The sequence below is a fragment of the Silurus aristotelis genome (assembly GCF_946808225.1).
Source record: "Silurus aristotelis genome assembly, chromosome: 8".
In the NCBI taxonomy this organism is placed as follows: Eukaryota; Metazoa; Chordata; class Actinopteri; order Siluriformes; family Siluridae; genus Silurus; species Silurus aristotelis.
The window spans coordinates 15,726,072-15,748,535 of record NC_139581.1 but is presented as its reverse complement, the minus strand read 5'-3'; the positions used below and the strand labels follow the sequence as shown (position 1 = coordinate 15,748,535).

At 35.8% G+C, this 22,464-nt stretch overlaps 2 protein-coding genes and 1 long non-coding RNA gene across 4 annotated transcripts in view; 1 reads left to right on the top strand and 2 right to left on the bottom strand.

Moving 5' to 3' along the window:
* Nucleotides 1-1,866: 1,866 nt before the first annotated feature.
* Nucleotides 1,867-7,750, top strand: LOC310730071. Its single transcript, XR_014534726.1, has 2 exons — nt 1,867-2,105; nt 7,048-7,750. It is a non-coding gene; the product is annotated as an uncharacterized lncRNA (long non-coding RNA).
* Nucleotides 3,269-5,492, bottom strand: LOC310729906 (uncharacterized protein). The gene is made up of 7 exons (XM_083548535.1): nt 5,450-5,492; nt 5,233-5,325; nt 5,031-5,142; nt 4,724-4,947; nt 4,470-4,641; nt 4,205-4,332; nt 3,269-3,433 (listed from the first exon to the last, which is right to left on the bottom strand). Exons 2-7 carry the CDS (start codon nt 5,296-5,298, stop codon nt 3,377-3,379), a joined length of 759 nt encoding a protein of 252 aa, XP_083404661.1. The 5' UTR covers nt 5,299-5,325; nt 5,450-5,492; the 3' UTR covers nt 3,269-3,376.
* A 12,120-nt stretch (nt 7,751-19,870) lies between the features above and the next one.
* The window catches only part of LOC310729962 (membrane-associated phosphatidylinositol transfer protein 3-like), a 47,340-nt gene continuing 44,746 nt past the window's right edge, over nt 19,871-22,464 (bottom strand). For both annotated transcript variants that reach the window (XM_083548669.1, XM_083548668.1), the window contains exons 16-18: nt 22,157-22,340; nt 20,932-21,060; nt 19,871-20,387 (exon numbers count right to left, since the gene is read on the bottom strand). In XM_083548669.1, the coding sequence (XP_083404795.1) occupies nt 20,058-20,387; nt 20,932-21,060; nt 22,157-22,340 (643 nt within the window). In that variant the 3' untranslated portion in view covers nt 19,871-20,057. The remainder of the gene's footprint in view (nt 20,388-20,931; nt 21,061-22,156; nt 22,341-22,464) is intronic.

Genomic DNA, 22,464 nt, shown 5'->3' with positions numbered 1-22,464 from the left:
ATTTCACCAAATAGATTCAAACTAAGGGACTGTTTTGAAAATGTAAGAAGTAGAAAGTACAGATATTTGTGTAAAAATGTAATGAGTGAAAGCAAAACGTTGTCCTAAAAATAAATAGTGAAGAGGTTAAGTGGCTAGGTGCTGCTAATTAAATGCCCTTATTACCAGATCATTAGCCAGTGTGACCACCTCTATAAAAGACAAAGTTTTAGCAGTCAGGGGTCTGGAGCATTAAGGTGAATGCTAACACAATGTCAAGTAGGAAGAACATCAGCAATGATCTTAGCGAAACAACTGTTGCTATTCATCAGTCTGGAAAGGGTTATAAGGCCATTTTCAATCAATTTATTCTAAAATCACTAAGATTGTTCACAAGTAGAAAATATTTAAGCTGTATTCAAGACTGTCCCAGCAAATTCACCCCAATGTCAAACTGCAATGCACAAAGATGTTGAAAGAAATCCAAAAATTACATCTTAGACTTTACAGGGATCAGTTACTCTGGAACAATATCCTTTGGACAGATTAGATCAAAGTGGAGGTGTTTGGCCATAATGCACTGTGCCATGGTTGGTTAAAGCCAAACAAAGCATATTAGCACAAACACCTCATACCAACTACAGCAGTAGAAGGGTAATGATTTTGGCTTGTTTTGCAGCCACAGGACCTGGGACCTTTGCAGTCATTGAGTCTGCCATAAAATCTTCTGTATACTACAGAATTCAAGAGACAAATTTGATACCATCTGTCCAACAGCTAAAGCTTGGCCAAAATTGGGTCAAGCAACAGGACAATGATCCCAAGCACACCAGAAAATCTACAACAGAATGGCAGAAAATGAACAGAATAAAGATGTGAAAGCCAAGTCTGTCACCTAATTCAAATGCTTAAGTCCATACACAAATGACTGGACAACTCAATGAACTGAATCAAGAGACTAATAAAGTTAAACAGAAATAAATTTCTTTAAGTCATTTCTGCTAATAGTGGTTCAACAAGCTAGTGAATAATGTGTACCGGTACTTTCGTGCGTGTTTTTCACACATGGTTTGTTAACTTTGGCTTGATTATCGTAAAAATAATTTATGACTTGGGTGCAATATGTCATGTGTTTTTCATCTGAAGTAGTATTTACCTAATTGTAAAACCTGATAAGGACCAGATTATTATTTTTTATTATGTACTAATACTTAAAACCATAGAATTCACAAAGGGTGCACTTTCATTTTCGTGATTGTATATATGTATGCATTTAGTGTTTAAATACTTCTACTGATGAATTTATGATTGGAAATCATTGGAAAAAAATTACAGTTAAATATAATAGCAGCAAAAGTTTCCCCTGAGTGCAATTACACCTGGGGGTTTGGCAGCCAATAATTTTCTCTACACCTCACACAATGTGCTTGATGTGCGAAGTTGCAGAGATGAACTCTACAGATATGGAAGATGTGGCGATTGATTCCGTGGTTGCTGTGTCAAATAAGATCAACAGCTTCTGTGGCAGTACATTTCTCTAGCGGCGGTAGAAAGTACAGATGCTGCAGGGCCTTTGCTATGATTGGGTTAAAGTATCTGTTGCAGTTGAAATTCTGCTTAATGGTGGGGAGAAAGAATAAAATTGAATATCTGACACTCATTGATGTTTGCATTTATTACCATCGATATTATTATTATATTAATCATTTTTTATTCATTATATTTACATTACATTTCATTTGTATTGAAATGTATTTATTTAACATTTCTGAAAATCATGTTTGTCAAGGAAACTACAAGAAAAGTAGATTATATAGTGATATCTGATACTTTACCACAGCAAAAAGCAACAAACATTCAGTGATTGGAAAGCTTATTGCTAAAAAAAAAACCTTTTTCCCCATCCCCACATCATGCCCTTTCCATGTCTGTGATCATTTTAAATGAATTACTGATATAGTTCATTACCCATGTGTTGTTAGATGTGAAAAGACAAGTGAGGAAAGCTCTGATCATTACAATCAGATTCATGCTTCATTTAGCCAAGACCACTTAGGTGTACATGGATTTGAATTCAGTTGTCACTGTGCATTTTATCACAATATAAAAAAAAAGGATTCTACACAGTAAAAACAGAAGTGTTCATTTAACTCCTAAAGAGTTGAAATTGACTCTGTTTCAGATAACATTTGGTCCCACTCGAAATCAGTGTAAAATTTACTCTTTGTTCAGTGTCAAGTTTTTAGAGTTAATTCTACTCAATATTGTGTAAAAAATAACAATGAAATGTGTAAAAGTATTTAACACTGTAGGTTATACACACTGTTAAGAGTAATATAATTACACAGTATAGAGTTAATTTATCTACAATTTTACTTTTTTTTTTAAATGACACTTTTCATTTCTCTAGTGTTTTTAAAAAATATATAAATCATAAGATGCAGTGTTACTGAGTTATAGAACTATCAACTACTATCCAAATAAAAACAAGCACAATAACACTACATCACAGAACTCTCAATTTATTGTAAAAAAAAAAAAAGGCATTTCAATGTCATTGAATTTACATTGCAAACACATTGCCTTGTCTCTGATCGAAACAATACTCCAATGAATTTATTATGCATGAAGTTTTCACACCAAAAACCTATGGAAGGGATGGATTACAAGCCATTTCTTGACAGTGAGCAGTGTGAATATCTTTGGTGCACAAAACAACTTTGGAAGTATCTTCAGAGAATTCTGTCTGAAAATCCTCCTTTTCCGCTAAACAGAACCTGCAACAGTACCTTGCACTGAAAGACTCCACCAGACCAAACAAATTATGCAAACCCAAATGATCCCCAGTAACCTGTACTATAGTGCCACGAACATAACCATTGTATAATGGAATCTCAATACCATCGCTCTCTAACACTTTAATGTCTCAAACAATCTTCAGAATCAACTAAACTGCTTCCACTTATTAAGATGCTTTCTTAAACCAGAAAAACTACCAAAAGAACGTGAGCATCCTTCTTGTCCACACTTCAGAAAAAGAGTCCTGCCTGTACATAGCACATGAATTACTTTAAAGTGCTTAACAAGGTTGTTTGGACTTCCATGGTCACTTTTGCAAAGAAAACACTTCATAGCTTTATCTCAACTAACGCATCATTCTTGCCCGCAACTCTGCAACTCTAGGAGTCTCCTTTGTTTCCCCAATGTCGATGTTATAGATGGTTGTTTGGACAAAAGTGAAAAAGCTGCTCAGGGAAGAACTGTATGACATACCAAAGACATCAAAGAGTTCGTCAAAAGCTCCAACTGAACCTGTTGCCTTGCATGGAAGTGCATGCTTGTCAACCACAATGAAGTAGGAGTGAATGGTGCTCTGTGTGGATCCCTGGGCGAGAAGTTAGGGCTGACTGCTTTGGGTGATGTTGTCTAGATGCTGCTGCTCACTGGTTCCAACCTACAACAAAACACATTCAACAGAATTGTTTTGGTGACTAACTTCCGACAATAGATCAGATCACCTCCAACTCTGTCCATCAAAGGTGATGGAAGATATATTTTAAACAACTTTTAAAGAATTTGTTCACTTTAAAAAATGTTTTTGCTGATAATTTACTCACTACCATGTCATCCAAGATTCATGTCTTTCTTTCTTCAGTCAAAAATATATTAAGGTTTTTGAGGAAAACATTCCAGGATTTTTCGCTATATAATGAACTTCCATGGTGACCAACGGTTTAAGGTTGTAAATGAAGGGTCAAATGTCTGTCTCATTGTAGCTTCAAAGACTCAACAATAAGGGTATTATAAAGAGAAACGATCGGCTGTTTTCAAAAATAAAAATAATATACTTTTTAACCACACTTGGATCTTTCTGACGTCATGACGTAATGAGTGGCGCATCTTGAGATTCTACAACACTTTGTGGTATTTTTATTTTGAAAACGACTGATTGTTTTGCTAGATAAGAACCTAATTTCTCTGCTGGGATCATATTGAGACTTTGAAGCTACATTGAGACAGACTTTGAACACTCATTTGAACCCTCAAACCGTTGGTCACCATGGAAGTTCATTATATGGAGAAAAATCCTGGAATGTTTTCCTCAAAAACTTTAATTTATTTTCGACTGAAAAAAGAAAGACATGGACCTCTTGGATGACAAGTGGGTTAGTAAATAATCAGCAAAAAAAAAACAATTATAAGTGAACTAACCCTTTAAGCATACCTTTTGAAATATGATGAGCTGATCTACAGCTTGATACGCAGAAAGCTTTCCCGGCCTCTTTCTACCTTGTGCAGAAGGTGGTAGCAGATGTAGCAGCAGCAAGATGGCAGACATGTCACTGTCCCAGCCTACAAATAAGTAAATAAAAACCTGGTTAACAATATGCCATAGCATAGCATTCAAAATGACAACGTGCACCATTAAGAAAATGTATACTACACACCTACATAACCCACAATAACAAGTAAAACAGTTCCATTCATACCATTCTCAACTTCAGCAGCTGACTCAGCATTGCGCATCAAATCCAAGAGTTCTGTGGTGGGTACAAGTCCATGGCTTTCTTTTATTACTTTTGCTTTAAAGGTGGTTGGCCACTTCTCCAAGAATTTGTTTGCCGTGGCCTCACCAAACAGAAATCTGAAATCTTGTTCTATCTGCAATGTAACACACAGAAGTGATAAGTGATACATAATGCTACATTGGATATTTTGGTGATGCTGTGAATTAAGGTCATACCAGTCCTGGTATGTCCAGAAATAGTGGGAAGACCAAGAAGACATTTGATGATTTGGCTTCATCGTTAAACATTGCTTGCCGATATATGAAGGTCATTTTCATCTTGTCACTGACAGTCTTTTCATTAGCAGAGTGTCTTATAACAGCAATAGCTGCTTTCACATCCTCATCAGATGGCTCTCTGTCAAAGGTGGAGGGCTGACGAACACGACCTGACCCACCAACTTAAGACAAAATAAAATGTTAAAAACTTTCTGTACAATTCACAGGTCACCAATATAATCATGTCACTGATCAGTAAATATACCTTTAGGAGATTTGCTGACTGAGGCACCTCTTTCCTCTGCTGTTTTTCTTTGTATTGTCTTCAATCGCCATGCAGGGTATCCTGAACCACTCTCTAGATCGTAGTAATGTTCCTAAATAATTATAAATACATTTTAAAGGAGTACTATTAACATTTCAAAGAGTGAATATGTGCATAATGTTGCAATAACCTATTTACTTACATATCCATGTTGTGAGTATGGGTCTTCTAGATAGGGAAACAAAGCTACTATCCCCTGTGCATACATCACTCTGACACTTTTGGGGGGGATGTCCTAGCATATGAATTCAAAGTTAAAATCACACTCAAATGACATTGCGCAACACAATTTACATAATTAATATTTGTAAAATAATAACAATGTTTATTTACAGCCCAGCTATATGCTTAATGCTTACCCATGTGTTTCTGTTATCTCAGCAGCAAGTATGTTAATCATCTGTCTTCTGGTGGTATCTGTCAGGGATTTGGTTTTTCCATACTTTTGCATAATTTGTTCACCACCAGGCTTTGATGTTAAGATTTTTTCAATCAACTATAGGTGGAAATATGCTTTCTGTTATTGTTAAACCATATGTAATAATGATATAAAAAAACATTATTATCTAAAGAACACTTTCCATGGTAAAACAACATTCAGATTGGACTTAACAATTTAAGCAACTTGGACTTTCCACCACTTACCGCTTTTGCCTCGTAGTTTATGTGGCGTGGCCTTATAGGCTGGCTTCCTTCGGCAGCGGCTTCTTCTTCAACAGGGTCACACAGCGTGTAATTCAGGATGACGGTGTCATCAGATGTACCCGAGCATGATGATAACTGAGAGGCACCTGTTCATTATGAAATTGGTACAAAATATAGAAACATATTACAAGAAAAAGTTACTGGTATTTTAAGACAATAAATGTTCTCATTCTGGCCTTTAAACTAAACAAAATAATTTGTTAAGTGTCTGAATGAATAATAAGTCCTCCATTGCCCAGCATGATTCTCAGAGTTCCAGGTGACTCCTTCACTATTTCTTCAAAAACCTCCATGTCAACTTCTGTGTCTGACTGGTCATACACCTTAATGTCTGGCTGCATGCTTTCTGGTATGTGGAATTTTAGACACGCTGTTTAAATTTTTTTTATTAAAAGTTCATATTTAAGTTTGTCTCATGTATTCACTAAATGATGAAAGACAAGTATCTGCAGCCAATTTTATGCAACTGAAAAGAAAATGATTATTGACCTAACTAGATATCATAACATAATTGGTTCAAGCTGTATTATTTTGTCATTGTGTGATGTATATGCTATAGCTGTAACCTAATGTACCCAACTTCTTTCAAGAAAGCATCGAATGTCAGCTCAGACAGCTTGACATATTTCTGCTCTTCCCCGAATTGAACACGCAACAGCATTTTGCCCCTGTTAACAAAGAAAATATATATTCAAAATCATAATTTAGGGCTGATTCACCTAAGAGTTACCTATCCATTTCTCTCATCGTTACTTAGATGTTACACTGCAATTACAAATGGCTGCTGAAGAAGACAAGAGTTGTGCTGGTTGAATATAACGTTAATGTATATTCAACCATATAACGAATATTTTCTGCAGCAAATTAAAGCTAGTTAAAGTTAAGAGGCACGGTCTCCAATTAGCTACCAAATAACTGTGCCAAAGTTAGCTAGCTCATTAGCTATTTTAGTTTGAACAGTAACCCGTTAAAATTGTTAAGCCATGTTAAACAAACACGCCATGCAATCAGTGATCTAAGTTATCGTTTTATAAGACCAACATTAACTATCAGATGCATGCTAACATTACCAGTATATATAAAACACCTAGATTAACTTTGCCTGGGAAGCTGAAAAACACATTAGCTAGGAATAGCTATTAACTGTATTAAATCATTCAACTTTACTCCCCAAAGTGTTGAAAATACTCTATCTGGGTTAAAATATCTTTACTCTGAAATATTAACACCCCATTTTTTACTGTGTAAACAGACAAGTGGAATTCTAACTTGCATCCTAATAACTTCTAGCCCTCTTCATGTTCAGATCTTATGAGTCTAATGAATGGCATAGGTATGAAATGAGATAGGCATTTGCAGTTTCCTGTCTGGCATCAATAGATATACCACTGTGTATAGTAAATGTAGTATATCTGTCAAGACTATGTGTCTCCAATTTATTTTAACAATCCAAAAACATTTAGGTAGATGTATTGGCTACACTAAATGTCCCCTAGGTGTAAATGAGTGTTTAAATGTGTGTGTGTGTGTGTGTGTGTGTGTGTGTGTGTGTGTGTGTGTGTGTGTGTGTGTGTGTGTGTGTGTGTGTGTGTGTAAATGGTGAACAGGCTAGTCTAGGAACATTATATGCTCTAGACAAAAGTAGTCTGCAGATTCATACATCTATTCTAGGCTACACATCTAATTATAAGCCTCTCTGGATAAGAGTGTCTGCCTAATGTCATAAATGTAAATGTAAATGTTAACCCAGTGAGATACAATGTCATATATCACTGTAAAGGAGACACATTATTAGCAAAGGCGTGCAGATCCCATGAACATGTAATTAGATTTGTTAACAGGTGACTCCAGAACTAAGCATTCAGTTCAGGAAAATAGTGAGTAAATTTAGAGCAAAGAATAACACTGTGGGTAGTGTGTTGATAAACAGATCAGATTCAAATTTTTTATCCTCTCTTAGATGGTTGATCATTTTAAGCATAGCGTATTATAAATAGCTTGACAAAAAAAAAACATAAAAGAAAAACATAATGCAACTCTAAAATTGAAACAAGCAAACCTGAAAGCAGGGCTGAAAACATATTAAAGTATTTCATTAAAGTATTTTAATTTAGGAATTTTAAACAGTTAACAGTAGGCAGTATTTATTAAGCACAGAAAAATAAGGCTTTAAAAAATCCATTGCTTACTTGTATGAAAACATCAGAAATTACAGCGGTATGGAGTGTATTGGATTTTAAACAAAAAAAAACCAACATTATTATGGAGTAGTAAACCAAAGGTCTCTACATATGGATTTCAAACTGAAGCTGCAATCATGACAAGTAAATATATGTAGTTAAGATCTATCTATCTATTATTGCAGCTCCAGTGTTTACTTTCATTTGTAGATGAGCAAATTACATGACGTGCTCCCAGGAGTGTCAACCTTTCAAACACCAGATCCCACCAAATCTAAAAAAGCATGATTCAGTTGTGTCTGCAAACACATCAAAATTGATTATAATGTGCACTGACTGCATTACAAACAGCCATGGACTCCCAAGGACTGTACTATCAGGTAGGACATCCCATAATAAACTACTTCTTGCTGTAGTCACTGCACTGAGATTCTTGTAAGAGCATCTAAAGAAAAGCATCTTTTAGAGCTAAGCAAGACAGCAAAATAGATCACTTTGATTATACTTGGCTTGATTCCCCTAGATTACAGTGCTATGGATTGGTGACCAGGTTTTGTTACCAGAATACATTATTTACTAAATATTAATAAAATAAATATATGCTTACTCAGTAGGAACTAATTTAAAATAATAACTTTTACTTTCCCTTTACTCTAATATTAGTGTTCAAGCTTAATATTTCAATTTTCACATCAAAATGAAAATCACCAGGTTCTCTAAAGAGGGTCAAAAATATTTTCTACTGCTATAAATGAAGTGTTTTCCATTTAGAAAAAAAAATCCATATAATTCAAACATTTATATTTTAGCTCTTAGTGTCATTCAAAACAGCAAAGCTGTAACAAACAACACCAGTATGAAAGCAGTGGCTTTAAAAATCTACCGTTCTTTTTTTTTTTGTAATAAAAACCAGTTAAATGATGATCGCTAAAGACATCATGTCACTTTAACAAACTGAAATGTTAGCACATTGTTTTTTAAGCAGGAAAAAGAAAAATCCCTGTAGAATAATCTTCAAATACAGAATACCATATAAAATACATTTTATTCATTTAAAACATTTTATTCTAATACAAAAATATTGTTATTTCAGCTAAGAGATACAGCTTACAGTGTTGTAAAACAAAAAGGGGATTGACTGGACAAAATGGTAAAAATGGTCTCTGGATACTTCTGGTGAGAATGAAATAAAGACTCAGCATCTTCCTCTTCATGAACATTCTAGATTTTATGCTCTCACCTCAGCCATTCATTATCGGCTCCTCAACTAAACAGGGGTGAAAAAAAGTAGAACGAAAACAACAAGCTCACCTGTTGGTTTGCCTAAGGTCAAAGTGTCTTAAAATAGTTCAGCAGTCAATAATTGTCAGTTAATCCAAAAGCTGAAGGCTGATGTGTTGCACAGTGTGTGAACAGTGTTAAGACCCAAGGCTGCCTTTTCTTCCTCTCTGTAGGAAAGTACTGACCCAAACACTCAAAAACAGAAATCTCATTTCACTGCACTGTGTGGAAGTGATAGAATATAATAGACATAGAGCTCATTCTTTCTCTGCGAGTTCATTGCCTCCTCAAGTATAACAATTCATCTTGCCAACCTCAAAGAATAATTTCACATCTGTGAATGTGTTTAACCTCTGATGGTAAATGCAGTTCTTTGGAAATTGAAGATGTTTACACAACAGTGTGAGTCTTGATGGGTGACATTCAGAAACTTTTAGTGTTGAATTTGGAAAGAAGTTTAAAGTAAACCTCCCCTATCACACATTTTATATGGGCAAACACCTCACTTTAGCACAAAGCAACCCTGAAAAACATGTTACATATAAATCACAAAAATATTTTAAGTGTACTTTTACAACCAGGTCTAATGAAAATGTACATGTTCAGTGGTTGGCAGTGCTAAGGGTGGTATTTTTGTTTTAGGGCCATGGCTGAGGAAATGTGGCTTGCCTGCAGCGTTCATGAAAGAAAAAAAACCAGCAGCAAATGACGCATTTCTGTTGTTTTCTTTCATTATGGCAGTACTGAAGGACTTAAATTGCCATAACTGTTTATTATGGATTGCAGTGATTACACCTAGAATGAATCGATCATAAGATTTCCCATATACAAGTGCCCCACAGAATTAGGTAGTAAGGGCACTCCATCACTGTGTTTCTCTATGCTTGTGCTTTGCCAGCTAGATAGAATTTGCACACCATGCATAAAGCAATCTCAGTCAACATGCACATAAGAAACAGTGCCAAACACTTGCCAAAATAAAATGCAATAAAAAGCTAAAATAAATGGTGAATAAAACTGGATTATTGACCTTGCATTTTGTGTGCAAAAGCTACACTGTAATCTGTTTGTTAAAAAAATGAGCGTGAACATAGTTGACTAGAATTGAGAACCCTAAACAGGACAATATATATATATATATATATATATATATATATATATATATACAGTAACAGTTAATTAATATTAAGGCTGTCAATTGATTAAAATATTCAATCAAGGTTAATTGCATGATTGTCCTGAGTTAACACACAATTAATCACAAATTAATCGCAATTAATTAAAACTAAATTAAAACTTTTCACAATTTTAATACTCTAATCAACATGGGCATGGGGGGAGTGGTGGCTCCAGCGGTCAAGGCGCTGGGCTACCGATCGGAAGGTCGGGGGTTCAAGCCCCGGTATCGCCAAGCTGCCACTCTTGGGCCCTTGAGCAAGGCCCTTAACCCTCTATGCTCCAGGGGACCCAGGGGAGAAAAATAAATCAAGGACCGTGATGTCGGAGCGACGTGGGGCCGCCTTCCCGTGGGCTCACCACCTGCAGGAGGGACCGTAAGGGACCGGTGCTGAGAGGATTGGGCAGCAGTCGAAGGCGGGGGCCTTGACAGCCTGATCCCTGGACACGGAGAAGTGTCTGGGGAATCTGCTTAGACTGCTGCCCCTGCGACCCGATTTATGGATAAGCGGGAGAAGATGAATGAATGAATGAACATGGGCATGGACAAGTATGGATGCTTTATGCAAATGCATGTTTATTATTAGTGAAACTAAACTTAACATAAAGCATGAAGACAAAAACTTCTTGTAAATGTTTTGAAGTAATTATGGTGTTTTAAATCACATTAATAATAAGGACACTGAACGGAATCTTTGCTATGTTTCCACACGGACGGTTAATGAGGTGATGCCCAAGAAACTGTACCACTTCTTACTTTCATACGGATTACGTTTAAAAAAATATTTGATGTAATTTGATTTAATTAAATGTAGACATTTTGAGCTTTTTATTCATATATTTATTGTCTGTAAGGCAAGTATTAACTGAGATTCAGGTTGCTTTATTTATGTGTCTGTGAAGAGAGATGACAGAGACAGCAGAACGCGCCCCCTGTCTGTTTTATTTATTTTACAAAAGCACAGCGGTTTGTTCTTATTATGGTGTGTGCAAAAAAAGGAGACTCTGTACAGATTCTAACAATGTATTGCTCTTATTTGTACAACAAAAAAAGAGTAATTTAAGTTAGTTTCTGCGTTATGAGGAAAAAATGCCACAATGGGTTGGCGCTTTTGTCAACCCCAGAGGGTTAATTGTGTGCATTATGGTGGATTTTAGTGCTTGATTTGAGACTTGGCCTGTTTTGAAAATGTAAGAAGTAGAAAGTACAGATTATCGTGTAAAAAAGTAGAGTGAAAGTAAAAGTAAAAATAAACAATGAAGTACTGATAAAAAAATCAGTATTTGTACTTTGTACTTCCCACCTCTGCCCTCAATGGACCTACAAAGCCCTAGTTTTAGCATGACAATACACTGTGCAGAAAGTGAGGTCCGTACTGTTTGCCAAGCCAAGGTAACTGAAAATAAAGCTTTTTTTAAACAACAAATTTTTACATACACAATAGTTTGACAAAGGTTTGACAAAAAATATCGCATATTTTTTTCTTTTTTATTCTTTTGAAAGCTCTGTAAATAGTAACTATAATTCATTGCATGCATTCTTTTATTCATTATACATTAGAAGTATTAGAAGAAGTATACTAGAAAAAAGCTTTGGTTGCAGAATCTTAACACCCACACCACATCACCCACATATTTCACTGTAATTTGAGATGATGCAGTCAATTTTCCTCAATGCTGCAGAGGCCCTGGGTAATCCCATCCAATTCACCTACTCTTGAAGATTGTCCTGAATAGGGTGATGGTCTGGTATATACAGTACTGTAAATATAAGAGGCATTCTGGACCCCCATTTTGAATATGCTCTGTGTCTGTGGACAGCTGGGCTTCAGATGCTTCTTCTTCTAGCACACAGTATTGACACACTAAATTGAAAATATTGCTATAAGATACTGGTTACTAAAACTCTATCCTTCCAGCAACTTTTAAATATACATTCATGATTAAGATTAAACTTAAAGTAACCCTGAAAAAAACATAAAATCTATTTAAAATAAATGTATAATCAATATATTATGCATGAATACAAAAGACTGCTAATATAATCATGATCCTGGCTGATAATAGATACTATTGCAATGTGATTCAAAGAGCAGCAATATGCTGGGCACCTTTCGGAAATTATAATAATAATAACAGCTTCCTCAGTCATACTGGTTAGTAATGTGTAGATGCAGGTTAGGGCCCTGCTGGGTAAATTTGGGTTACACTGTGTTCAAATCGGTCATACAAAACATTAAGCACCCAGAGAGCCTTCACCAAAACTACAGTGGCAGTTTCAGCACTAACAGCTGCCCAAATTCATTCAAGCAATTCAGCCGAAGAGATCTCTGCAAATAATCCCTGCTTCAGGAACAAACAGATAATCAACAGAAACAAGGCATAACATAAAAGTAAACATAAATTTTTTTTTTTAAATTGTGAGCAACAGTGCTCCAATGGTGGGTACCTCGCAACATCTGAAAACATTTCATTTCACAGTTCATGGAAAAACACTGTTATTGGATATATTATGCAAACAATACGTTGTGGTAAAAATTATTTTCTCACAGTCCAATTGAGACAATTTCAGAAGCGCAATCTATTTTCAGTATTAAAACAGCAGGAAGCATAATTAGTTCCATCTCCTCATTTTGCATAATCTCCTCAAGAAGTGTAAAGAAATTTCGTTAACATAACAAAAACATATTGCCTAAACTGAAGAGACTATAAATATAATTTTCTTTTTTATTTGGGCATTTAGTGCATGAGGAATACCACTAGATTGGTCCCCACATGCCTACTCCTCTGTTTTACTCTGATAAATAGATGACTAAATTCTGCAATAGAGGAATATTTTCATCTGCTGGATGAACTGTTTCTCTTAGTAAAAGGGGTTGAAATTGACATTTATGTGTAATATGCTTCTGAAGAGAAAAATTATCTGACTCACAAAGTTATCCAATATTTTCCTATTACTAATGGATGTTTGTTCATAACATTAAAGATACTTTTCACTGAAAACTGCAATGAACTCTATAAGGTTGGCCAGGAACCAAGACATTTAATATAGGCATGTGTTCACTTGCAAGAGTTTATCTTTTGAGAGGCTCTGAAAACATCTTTGAGTAGAGGTCATGCGCTAAAAAAACACCACATATGGCATGCTTTTGTGCTGAAAATGTAGCAACAAACAATGCCCTGAATGTGGTCTTCTTGCAGGTAAAATCAGGGGAATCTGCACCTGAAGTATGGGTCATGCAATCTGTAGAAAAAGACTATGATTCTCTTGCTTGACATGTTACTGGGCAGTAAACATAAAAAAAACATTACCCATATAACTGTTTCAACAATATCATCTAGGACAAGACTTACCTAAAAATATTTTTTTTGCTGAAGGGTGTGCACCATATGTGCCTCACATACATAATAAGGGAAACAAATTTTCACACATTTGTTGAGAAGGTACAGATGCATACTGGTTCTAGTAAACTTTTTTATAAGATGCAAACAGTAAAGGCTATAATAAAAAAATCCAATGGGAACAGATTATGTTGAATCTAATAACTCCAAGTTCAATGAAGCTGAATAGATGTGTTTGGTATCTAGTAAAGCCAACATCATTTCCAACATTAAAATTCATTAATATTTGAACTAACTGAATTTGAAGTAGCTGTCAAGCTAAATCGAAAAAGTAAAAGAGAACTATTCAGCTATTTTTAATAAATATTTATGTCAAACGATAGCTTTTTCAAAACAAAAACAAAATTGGCAGAAATAAATTTTATAAAGCTACTTATAACTGACAATTGAATACTGGAGTTGCAAAAATCAAAGTGCTCTGTTGTTCACTCTCTTGCCACTAGTACAGAAATGTCCAGCTGTACAGTGTGGACTGACAGAGACCTTTTTGTGAAGTATTATCATATGCATCCACTGTCAATGTAAAAGACTTAGGGATAAAGTAAAGACAGCAGGGAGTAAAGCAGAGACTCTGTGCAGCCACCTGCAATCGTTAGCAACTGGGGAATGATTGAAATAACCCATTAAATCATCCTTGAAAATGGTCCATCATGGACCAGATGGGAGGAACCTTTGCTTGCCATTGTAATGGTACTGCAAGCTCTAGAATACACAGGGACTGAGAGGATTCAGCCCTCATTAAACCTATGACAGGATGATAGATTTAACAAATAGCTACATATTTTCTAAAGACCCAGACTCAGCAGCAGTAGTTCAAAATGTTTTAGCAGTTTCTTTTTTAGAATCTCTTAAACCCAAACCACTGTGGGCATATTACAGCAATATATCATACTGCATTATGACTGACATGTGAAGCCTGTGGAGCAGTCAGTGGGAGATCAGGTCATGAAAGAGGTCAATCCACAGGGAGGTCCTTGAAAAAGGTAATTGGGTGAAATTGTTTCATATAATGGACAAATGTCACCTCTCTCTGTAGAACTGCAAAACATGAATACACTTGCTGATGTGTATCAGACACAATATTCTACCAGTTCTTTTATGGCTAATGGAAAATAATTACAGGGAAGCTTGACTGAATAAAATATTGTTTGTACATCATTTAGAAAGGGAAGTTTTCAGATATCTGATTTTCTGATATGATCTTGATTGTATTTTTAGACTTGTTATATCTAATGCAGCAGCTTTCCCCATAAGTGCACAACTACAGTTACAAAGAAACAGTGGCACTTGCTCTCATTTTTCATGCCACTGCTTGTTCTCCAGCCTAGCAACAATGTGACTCCTTGCTCAGTGGGATAACAATTGAGAATCTATATTTGTGCTACTGCCTTAAGCGAATAAATGAGATTGGATTCTAAGCTTAGGCTCATATTCTGAACCCTGCTTATTTGAGAAGGTAAATGTATTCAATTTAAAATATTACTTGCACTAATACACTAAATGCGCTTTAGTGCATGCAGCTGTTACAATGTTTTCGTTGAATACAAGGAGAGGTGAAGTTATAAGTATTTGTTAGACACTCTAGCTCTAGATATTTGCTCTAGATTGAAAGAATGGTTGACATAATGAATTCAATAGAGGATTATATGGATTACATGGTCATTTCTATAAAAAAAAAATTGGTCATTTTTATTGAAAATGTTTTTATTTTTATTGAAAAAAAGCATGAAATGATTCCCTTCAGGACAAATCTGATCAAAGAAACACATTTTCAGTACAGTGCACAGACAGTGTTGATTCAGGCAACAGTTCATCATAGTCCAACACCCAAAGTCTTATAGCATTGCATTTAAAATGGAAACTGTAAAAATACATGATTGCAAACCAATTAAAAAATTATGAAACCTGCATAAAATACACTACTTATTTAAAAGCTTAGGCTTCTGGAAAGCAAACAGTAAGTCCTGCATTCAGACAATAAAAAACAAGATGTATTATAGTAGATATATATAGCTTTTGATTTTGATTTTGTGTGTGTGTGTGTGTGTTTCTGTTTATCACTACTTTTAGAATGTTTTATATATACTGTATATATTAGTGGTGGGCCGTCAGGGCCAGCAAAGCCTTCTCTGCTGGCCTAAACACAGAATCTTGACCTAATTGTTTATAATATTTGTTCCATGAAATTGTCTTCATTTATTCTCTTTATTTAATAGAATTTCTCTTGGCTGCACTGCTTCCAGTATGTGTATGTGGATATTAGATTTTTTTGTCCAATCAGATTTTGGCTTCTATGTGCTGCCTTGTCAATCTAATCTGCCCAGGGCCTTCAAAGTCAGTAGTGCTGGCCTTTTTTTTAAACTTAGTCTCTATTAGCAAAGAGTCTGGTACTTTAAAAAAAAATCTGAATTTAAATTTGCTTTAGAATAGCGTAAGCATTTTTCCATCCTCTGATTGGTTGGTCAGAGGGAAACTGCTACAGCCAATTTCGACTAGCAAAATACGTCTGTAGCGCTCTGCACAAATTAATACATCTGAGTTAGACTTTTCGATGCCTATGGAGCAAGACAAAATTATTTATTCTCGGACATACTTAAAAATAAATTTTCAAGAAAAGCTAGACTTCGTGAGGAGAGCCAACCCTGAAGCTAGCTAGCTTGTCTCAGCCTGGGAAAGGGTTTGTTTGCCACAACCAGACCAGTGATTATGAGCCGTGCCACTGGCATACAGCCTCTGAGGAGCGGTGCAAATTATGAGTATGCATCTCTGGTGAGTAGGTTGTATTTTATTAGAAATGTTTATGTTTTTGTCATGTAATTAGACAAATATTGATTCTGAACTGCTCCAAATGATGTTTAGGAAAATGGTATTCACCCTCCATATGTGAAATGCCTCTCCCTCTGTAATGCCAGTGGTGGTATTAAAAGGTGGATGAAAAGGTCAAATCATTCAAAGTCAAATCATCATGAGCTCTGTAAAAGATTGGTCAACCTACAGTAGAATGGAGGCAGAAAATCTTATGAGGGAGACAAGGTCTGCAGAGTATTAAGGTTAAAAGAAGGCATACAGCCAGGCATGCAGGAAGGTGTAATTGCTTTTACAGCACAGCATACAGTATGGGCTCTATGGCTTGTTTACATGTAACATTATAAATACCCTTCAACATCAAGGTAAGTAGCCATAGTATACAACATAGATTACAATCAAGTATAGCCAAGTTAAACACCTATATTTTAATGTTATATTTCTGTAGTATTGAATAAGCTACCAAACACACATGGACTCAAACAAACAGCCCAATCAAACACTATCTGCACAGTGGCAGTGTTAACAACAAACCTATCAACGTTATTCTACCTGCTATTACAGGTTCTATAGTCTCTGCTTGACCGAAATACAATCCCCCACCCTTCCCACACCCATGATTATCATCCTGCAGAAAAAGAGGAATAGCACACTAAAATCCCATCTGAGAATAGGTTTTGTTAAAATAAAGATAATCGGCATTACTTTGTAAAGAAGAATACAAGCTGTGATCTCTTAGCCCATTAAGCAAACATAATTTCCTTTTAAGTAATTGCTAGATTTTAAAATTGCCTGAGAAATCTGTTTTAAGATTACCAGACTGCACATTTAGCTCTACTGGACATTTGCATTCAGATTTCTGTTTACGGAATAGAAAGCTCACTGAGCACAGACCACAAAATACCTGTTCCTAATAATAGCTCTCCCTGAGTTTGTCTGTGAATACCAATGAGGCTGTTCTGGATGAAAAGAAGCTCTGCTGAACAGAGTGAAACAGGAAGATGTCAGCTCTTTCCCTGCAGGCTCTAATGAGCCGTAGTTATGCTTGGACAAGTCCTTGTCATATGTAAGGCAGTGTATTCAGTGTAGCAACAGGCATTTCAGGTAAAATTACTATTCACATTTTTGAGGTTTCAAACTGCCTCCCACATACAGATAAAAAAAAACAACAGCACGTACGGCACAAAACACTAATTTATAAGTGTGTGTGAATGTGCATGCTAGGTGGTGTAAAGTACAACGAGTTGTATTTAAGTCCAAAGCGACATGTTCCATATTTAAACGTGATTTTACAATTCCTTCACACTGGTCTTAAAGGTTATACTGTGATGCAATGAAACAGACACTCAGAGAAGGGTGGTGTAGCTATCTGTCAAAAATTAGGACATATTTGTTTAAATTTGCATGAAAATAAACAAAAATAAACAAATTAAATATATTCAATAGAGTTCAGATGTACAACTAATCCACAATTTGCTTCTGTTAATGATGTCACACTTCATAGCAAAAAGCCTGTGATTATTAAATGATATTCAACAATAAGTAATTTTCTATTTTAAGTCTATTAAAAAAATAGTTATAAAATATAAACCCATTTCAATTCACATTAAGTATATTGTGATGTATGCTAAAAAAAAAAAAAGAGGAAGAGCTTGATTATTTTGCAGGTTATAAGGAAGAATTATTAGCAAATAATACATGACCACTTATCAGCGCTTAGGTGTTTCAGTGGAAGTCAGCAAAGCACAAAATTCTTTGAAATATTAAAGAAAGGACAATTACACAAGCTCTACAAAGGCTGGAGATACAGTGCCTTGTGAGGTTGGATGGAGAGCATTTGTGAACAGCAGTTTTCAGTTCTTTCTACAGATTCTCGATTGGATTCAGGTCTGGACTTTGACTTGGCCATTCTAACACCTGAATATGTTTATTTGTGAACCATTCCATTGTAGATTTTGCTTTATGTTTTGGATCATTGTCTTGTTGGAAGACAAATCTCTGTCCCAGTCTCAGGTCTTTTGCAGACTCCATCAGGTTTTCTTCCAGAATGGTCCTGTATTGGCTCCATCCATCTTCCCATCAATTTTTACCATCTTCCCTGTCCCTGCTGAAGAAAAGCAGGCCCAAACCATGATGCTGCCACCACCATGTTTGACAGTGGGGATGGTGTGTTCAGGGTGATGAAACATAACGTTTTGCATTGTTCCCAAAAAGTTCGATTTTGGTTTCATCTGACCAGAGCACCTTCTTTCACATGTTTCGTGTGTCTCCCAGGTGGCTTGTGGCAAACATTAAACTACACTTTTTATGGATATCTTTAAGAAATGGCTTTCTTCTTGCCACTCTTCCATAAAGGCCAGATTTGTGCAGTATACAACTGATTGTTGTCCTATGGACAGAGTCTCCCACCTCAGCTGTAGATCTTTGCAGTTCATCCAGAGTGATCATGGGCCTCTTGGCTGCAACTCTGATCAGTCTTCCCCTTGTATGAGCTGAAAGTTTAGAGGGACGGCCAGGTCTTGGTAGATTTGCAGTGGTCTGACACTCCTTCCATTTCAATATTATCGCTTGCACAGTGCTCCTTGGGATGTTTAAAGCTTGGGAAATCTTTTTGTATCCAAATCCGGCTTTAAACTTCTCCACAACAGTATCTCGGACCTGCCTGGTGTGTTCCTTGTTCTTCATGATGCTCTCTGCGCTTTAAACGGACCTCTGAGACTATCACAGTGCAGGTGCATTTATACAGAGACTTGATTACACACAGGTGGATTCTATTTATCATCATTAGTCATTTAGGTCAACATTGGATCATTCAGAGATCGTCACTGAACTTCTGGAGAGAGTTTGCTGCACTGAAAGTAAAGGGGCTGAATAATTTTGCACGCACAATTTTTCAGTTTTTTATTTGTTAAAAAAGTTTGAAATATCCAATAAATTTCGTTCCACTTCATGATTGTGTCCCACTTGTTGTTCTTCACAAAAAATTACAGTTTCATATCTTTATGTTTGAAGCCTGAAATGTGGCAAAAGGTTGCAAAGTTCAAGGGGGCCGAATACTTTCGCAAGGCACTGTATACCAACAAATCAATAGATTTATAGATGACAGAATGATAAAACAAAATTTCAAGAGCAATAATTACACTGCAAGCTAAAGCTATAGCTGATCTTCTTTGGAAAATCAGAATCCTTTTTTTCCAAATAAACATGAAATTTACAATTAAAATACACTGGTGTCTGTAAAAATGTTTATCATATTGAAATTAAGACTAGTCATTAGCAAGCCCCAATTCAGCCCACAATCTATTTTCGTTGTTTTACTGGCTAACAAGAATATAACTCCTTATACACTATTGAAAGAGCTTACCTGGACACTGTTCTCTTCACCTGTCCCTCCTTCTCTTTCTTTTTTTTTTCTATGTCAAGGATTGGTATTATCCTGGTCCATGCCCCCCAGTACAAACATACTATGGCCTATTCCTCCTTCAAACTTGTGGTCTTTATTAGACTCAGGCTGGCTCTGGGAGCGCTCCGGTTTAGGAATTAGTGTCTTAGGGAGCTCAGCCTGCTGCACAGACATGGTACGCCGCAGGTGTGTGCGTTTGGGTGGAAAGTCTGGCTTTGTTGAGAGAACAAAAGAACCAAAAGAGCTATTACGCATTATCATGCGCATAGATGAGGTCTTCTGCAGCCGGATCTGGTGGCCAAACTGCAGTGAGGAAAGGTGCATGGCATAACCTTCACTGAGAAACTGCATATAAGAGTAGAAACACAGGGTGTAGCAAGTATGAGAAGAAAAAAAGATTAAGTACACATTGATTACACACAGTTACATTAAATGCATTGTTGTACATTATAAGCACTATACGTATGCCACAAGCAGTATATTATTTCTGACAATTACTTGTTGAAAAGATTGACATTCCAATGACTACATTTCCAATAATACACCTAAAGGAATCTACAAACATATAAGAATGATATTGTAAAGCAAATAAATTAACACTGATGAGAAGGATGAAACCATGGAAATTGATTTATATTATTCATTTATTTTTCAAATGAAATTAAATTGTGTTTCAATGATAATGATGCCTGTAGATAAAATAGTTGCTATGATAACCTATCCACTTTTTACAGGACATTGTCATGAAATTTTCATGAAATCTAGACATGTATTGATTTTTTTCCTATTGAAACATATAGAATGTAAAGGAAACATTTACTGTATATCATAGAACATATGGTATACATTTTCAAAACAAAACCACAAAAACAAAACCTAGTTAGCTTACCTGGCATTGGTTTTGGTGTTTCTTGGATGGTTTTCCCACTATATAAATTTGTTTTGGGCTGAGACCCAACATGCTGTAGACTGAGATGTCCTTCATGGAGCCATAGGCTGAATTGATTTGAATGTGACACTAACAAGAACAAAAAGGCAGACAGTGAATTTCTGCTAAAGTATAGAAGGAAGAATTAAATCTATCTATGTGTCTGTCTGTCTGTCTGTCCATCTGACCGTCTGCCCACCCGTCGGTCTGTCTGCCCGCCCATCCATCCATCCATCCATCCATCCATCTATCCATCCATCGATCTATCGATCGATCTATAGATCGATCTATCGATCGATCTATCTATCTATCTATCTATCTATCTATCTATCTATCTATCTATCTATCTATCTATCTATCTATCTATCTATCTATCTATCTATCTATCTATCTATCTATCTATCTATCTATCTATCTATCTATCTATCTATCTCAGCCTGTGCCCACTGTAGCCTCAGATTCCTACTTTCTGTTGTTGTATCGCCACTGCCTCAATATTTAAAGCATTGTGCCTTCTGAGAACTTATTAGACTTACCATAGCTTTCATGTAAGTTCAAACCAGTCCGTCTATTCTCCTCTGACCTCTCTCATCAATGTTTCCACTTGCAACTGTGGCACACTGTGGTGTTTTTTTTTTTTGTACCATTTTGTTAAATTTAATGAGACCGTTATACATGAAAATCTAAGAAAATTTGCAATTTCTGAACAATTTAATCCTACTTGTCTGACGTGAACATTATGTGAAGCTCTTCAATGTATTTTACTGCTGCCACATAATTTTTTAATAAGATTATGTATAAAGTAAGTGTATTTGTGTGTGGGTGGGTAAGAAAATAAAAGACAAAGACAAAGAAATGGTAAACTGTGCCTTTGGCCTTAATGCACTCTATGCCACTTAGAAAACATAACTCAAATAAGCCATAGTCTAACATGCAGTGGACACATAAGAAAAGAAAGGCAACAGGTATAACAACAAATGAATACTAACAAAACCATCATAACTAATACCATTAGCTCAAAAGCTTGGCAAGCCTGTTCACTATAGTTAAAAGTATTTCACTAATTGAATGAAATGAAGTCAATTAAGAATGTACAGACCAACAAAATATAAAGCACAACAAAGAGAGTTGTTTTGTATAGAAAAAGAAAATAATTGTGCCATATTTGGGCCAAGATCCGTTTTACCTCCTGAATGAGATTCCTAAGAAAAATGGCTTTCTGCCGCAGTGGGTCATGCACCAACCCGTCGGAGAAAAAAATCATCCCTTGTGGGAAGTTGTGCTGGGAAAGCCATGAAATCACTCTCTGTTTCTGCATGTCTGGACGCCCAGTGACGTAGATAATCAGATATCCCAGGTCCTGCCAGTATCTAAGTACAGTATAATATAAAAAGCGTCAAAATGCACTCTTCTTGTGTTCATTACATTAATATTGATCAATAGTATCAGCCTAATCTGAATTTAGTCAGTACTGAAATCAGAAGCTTCACATGT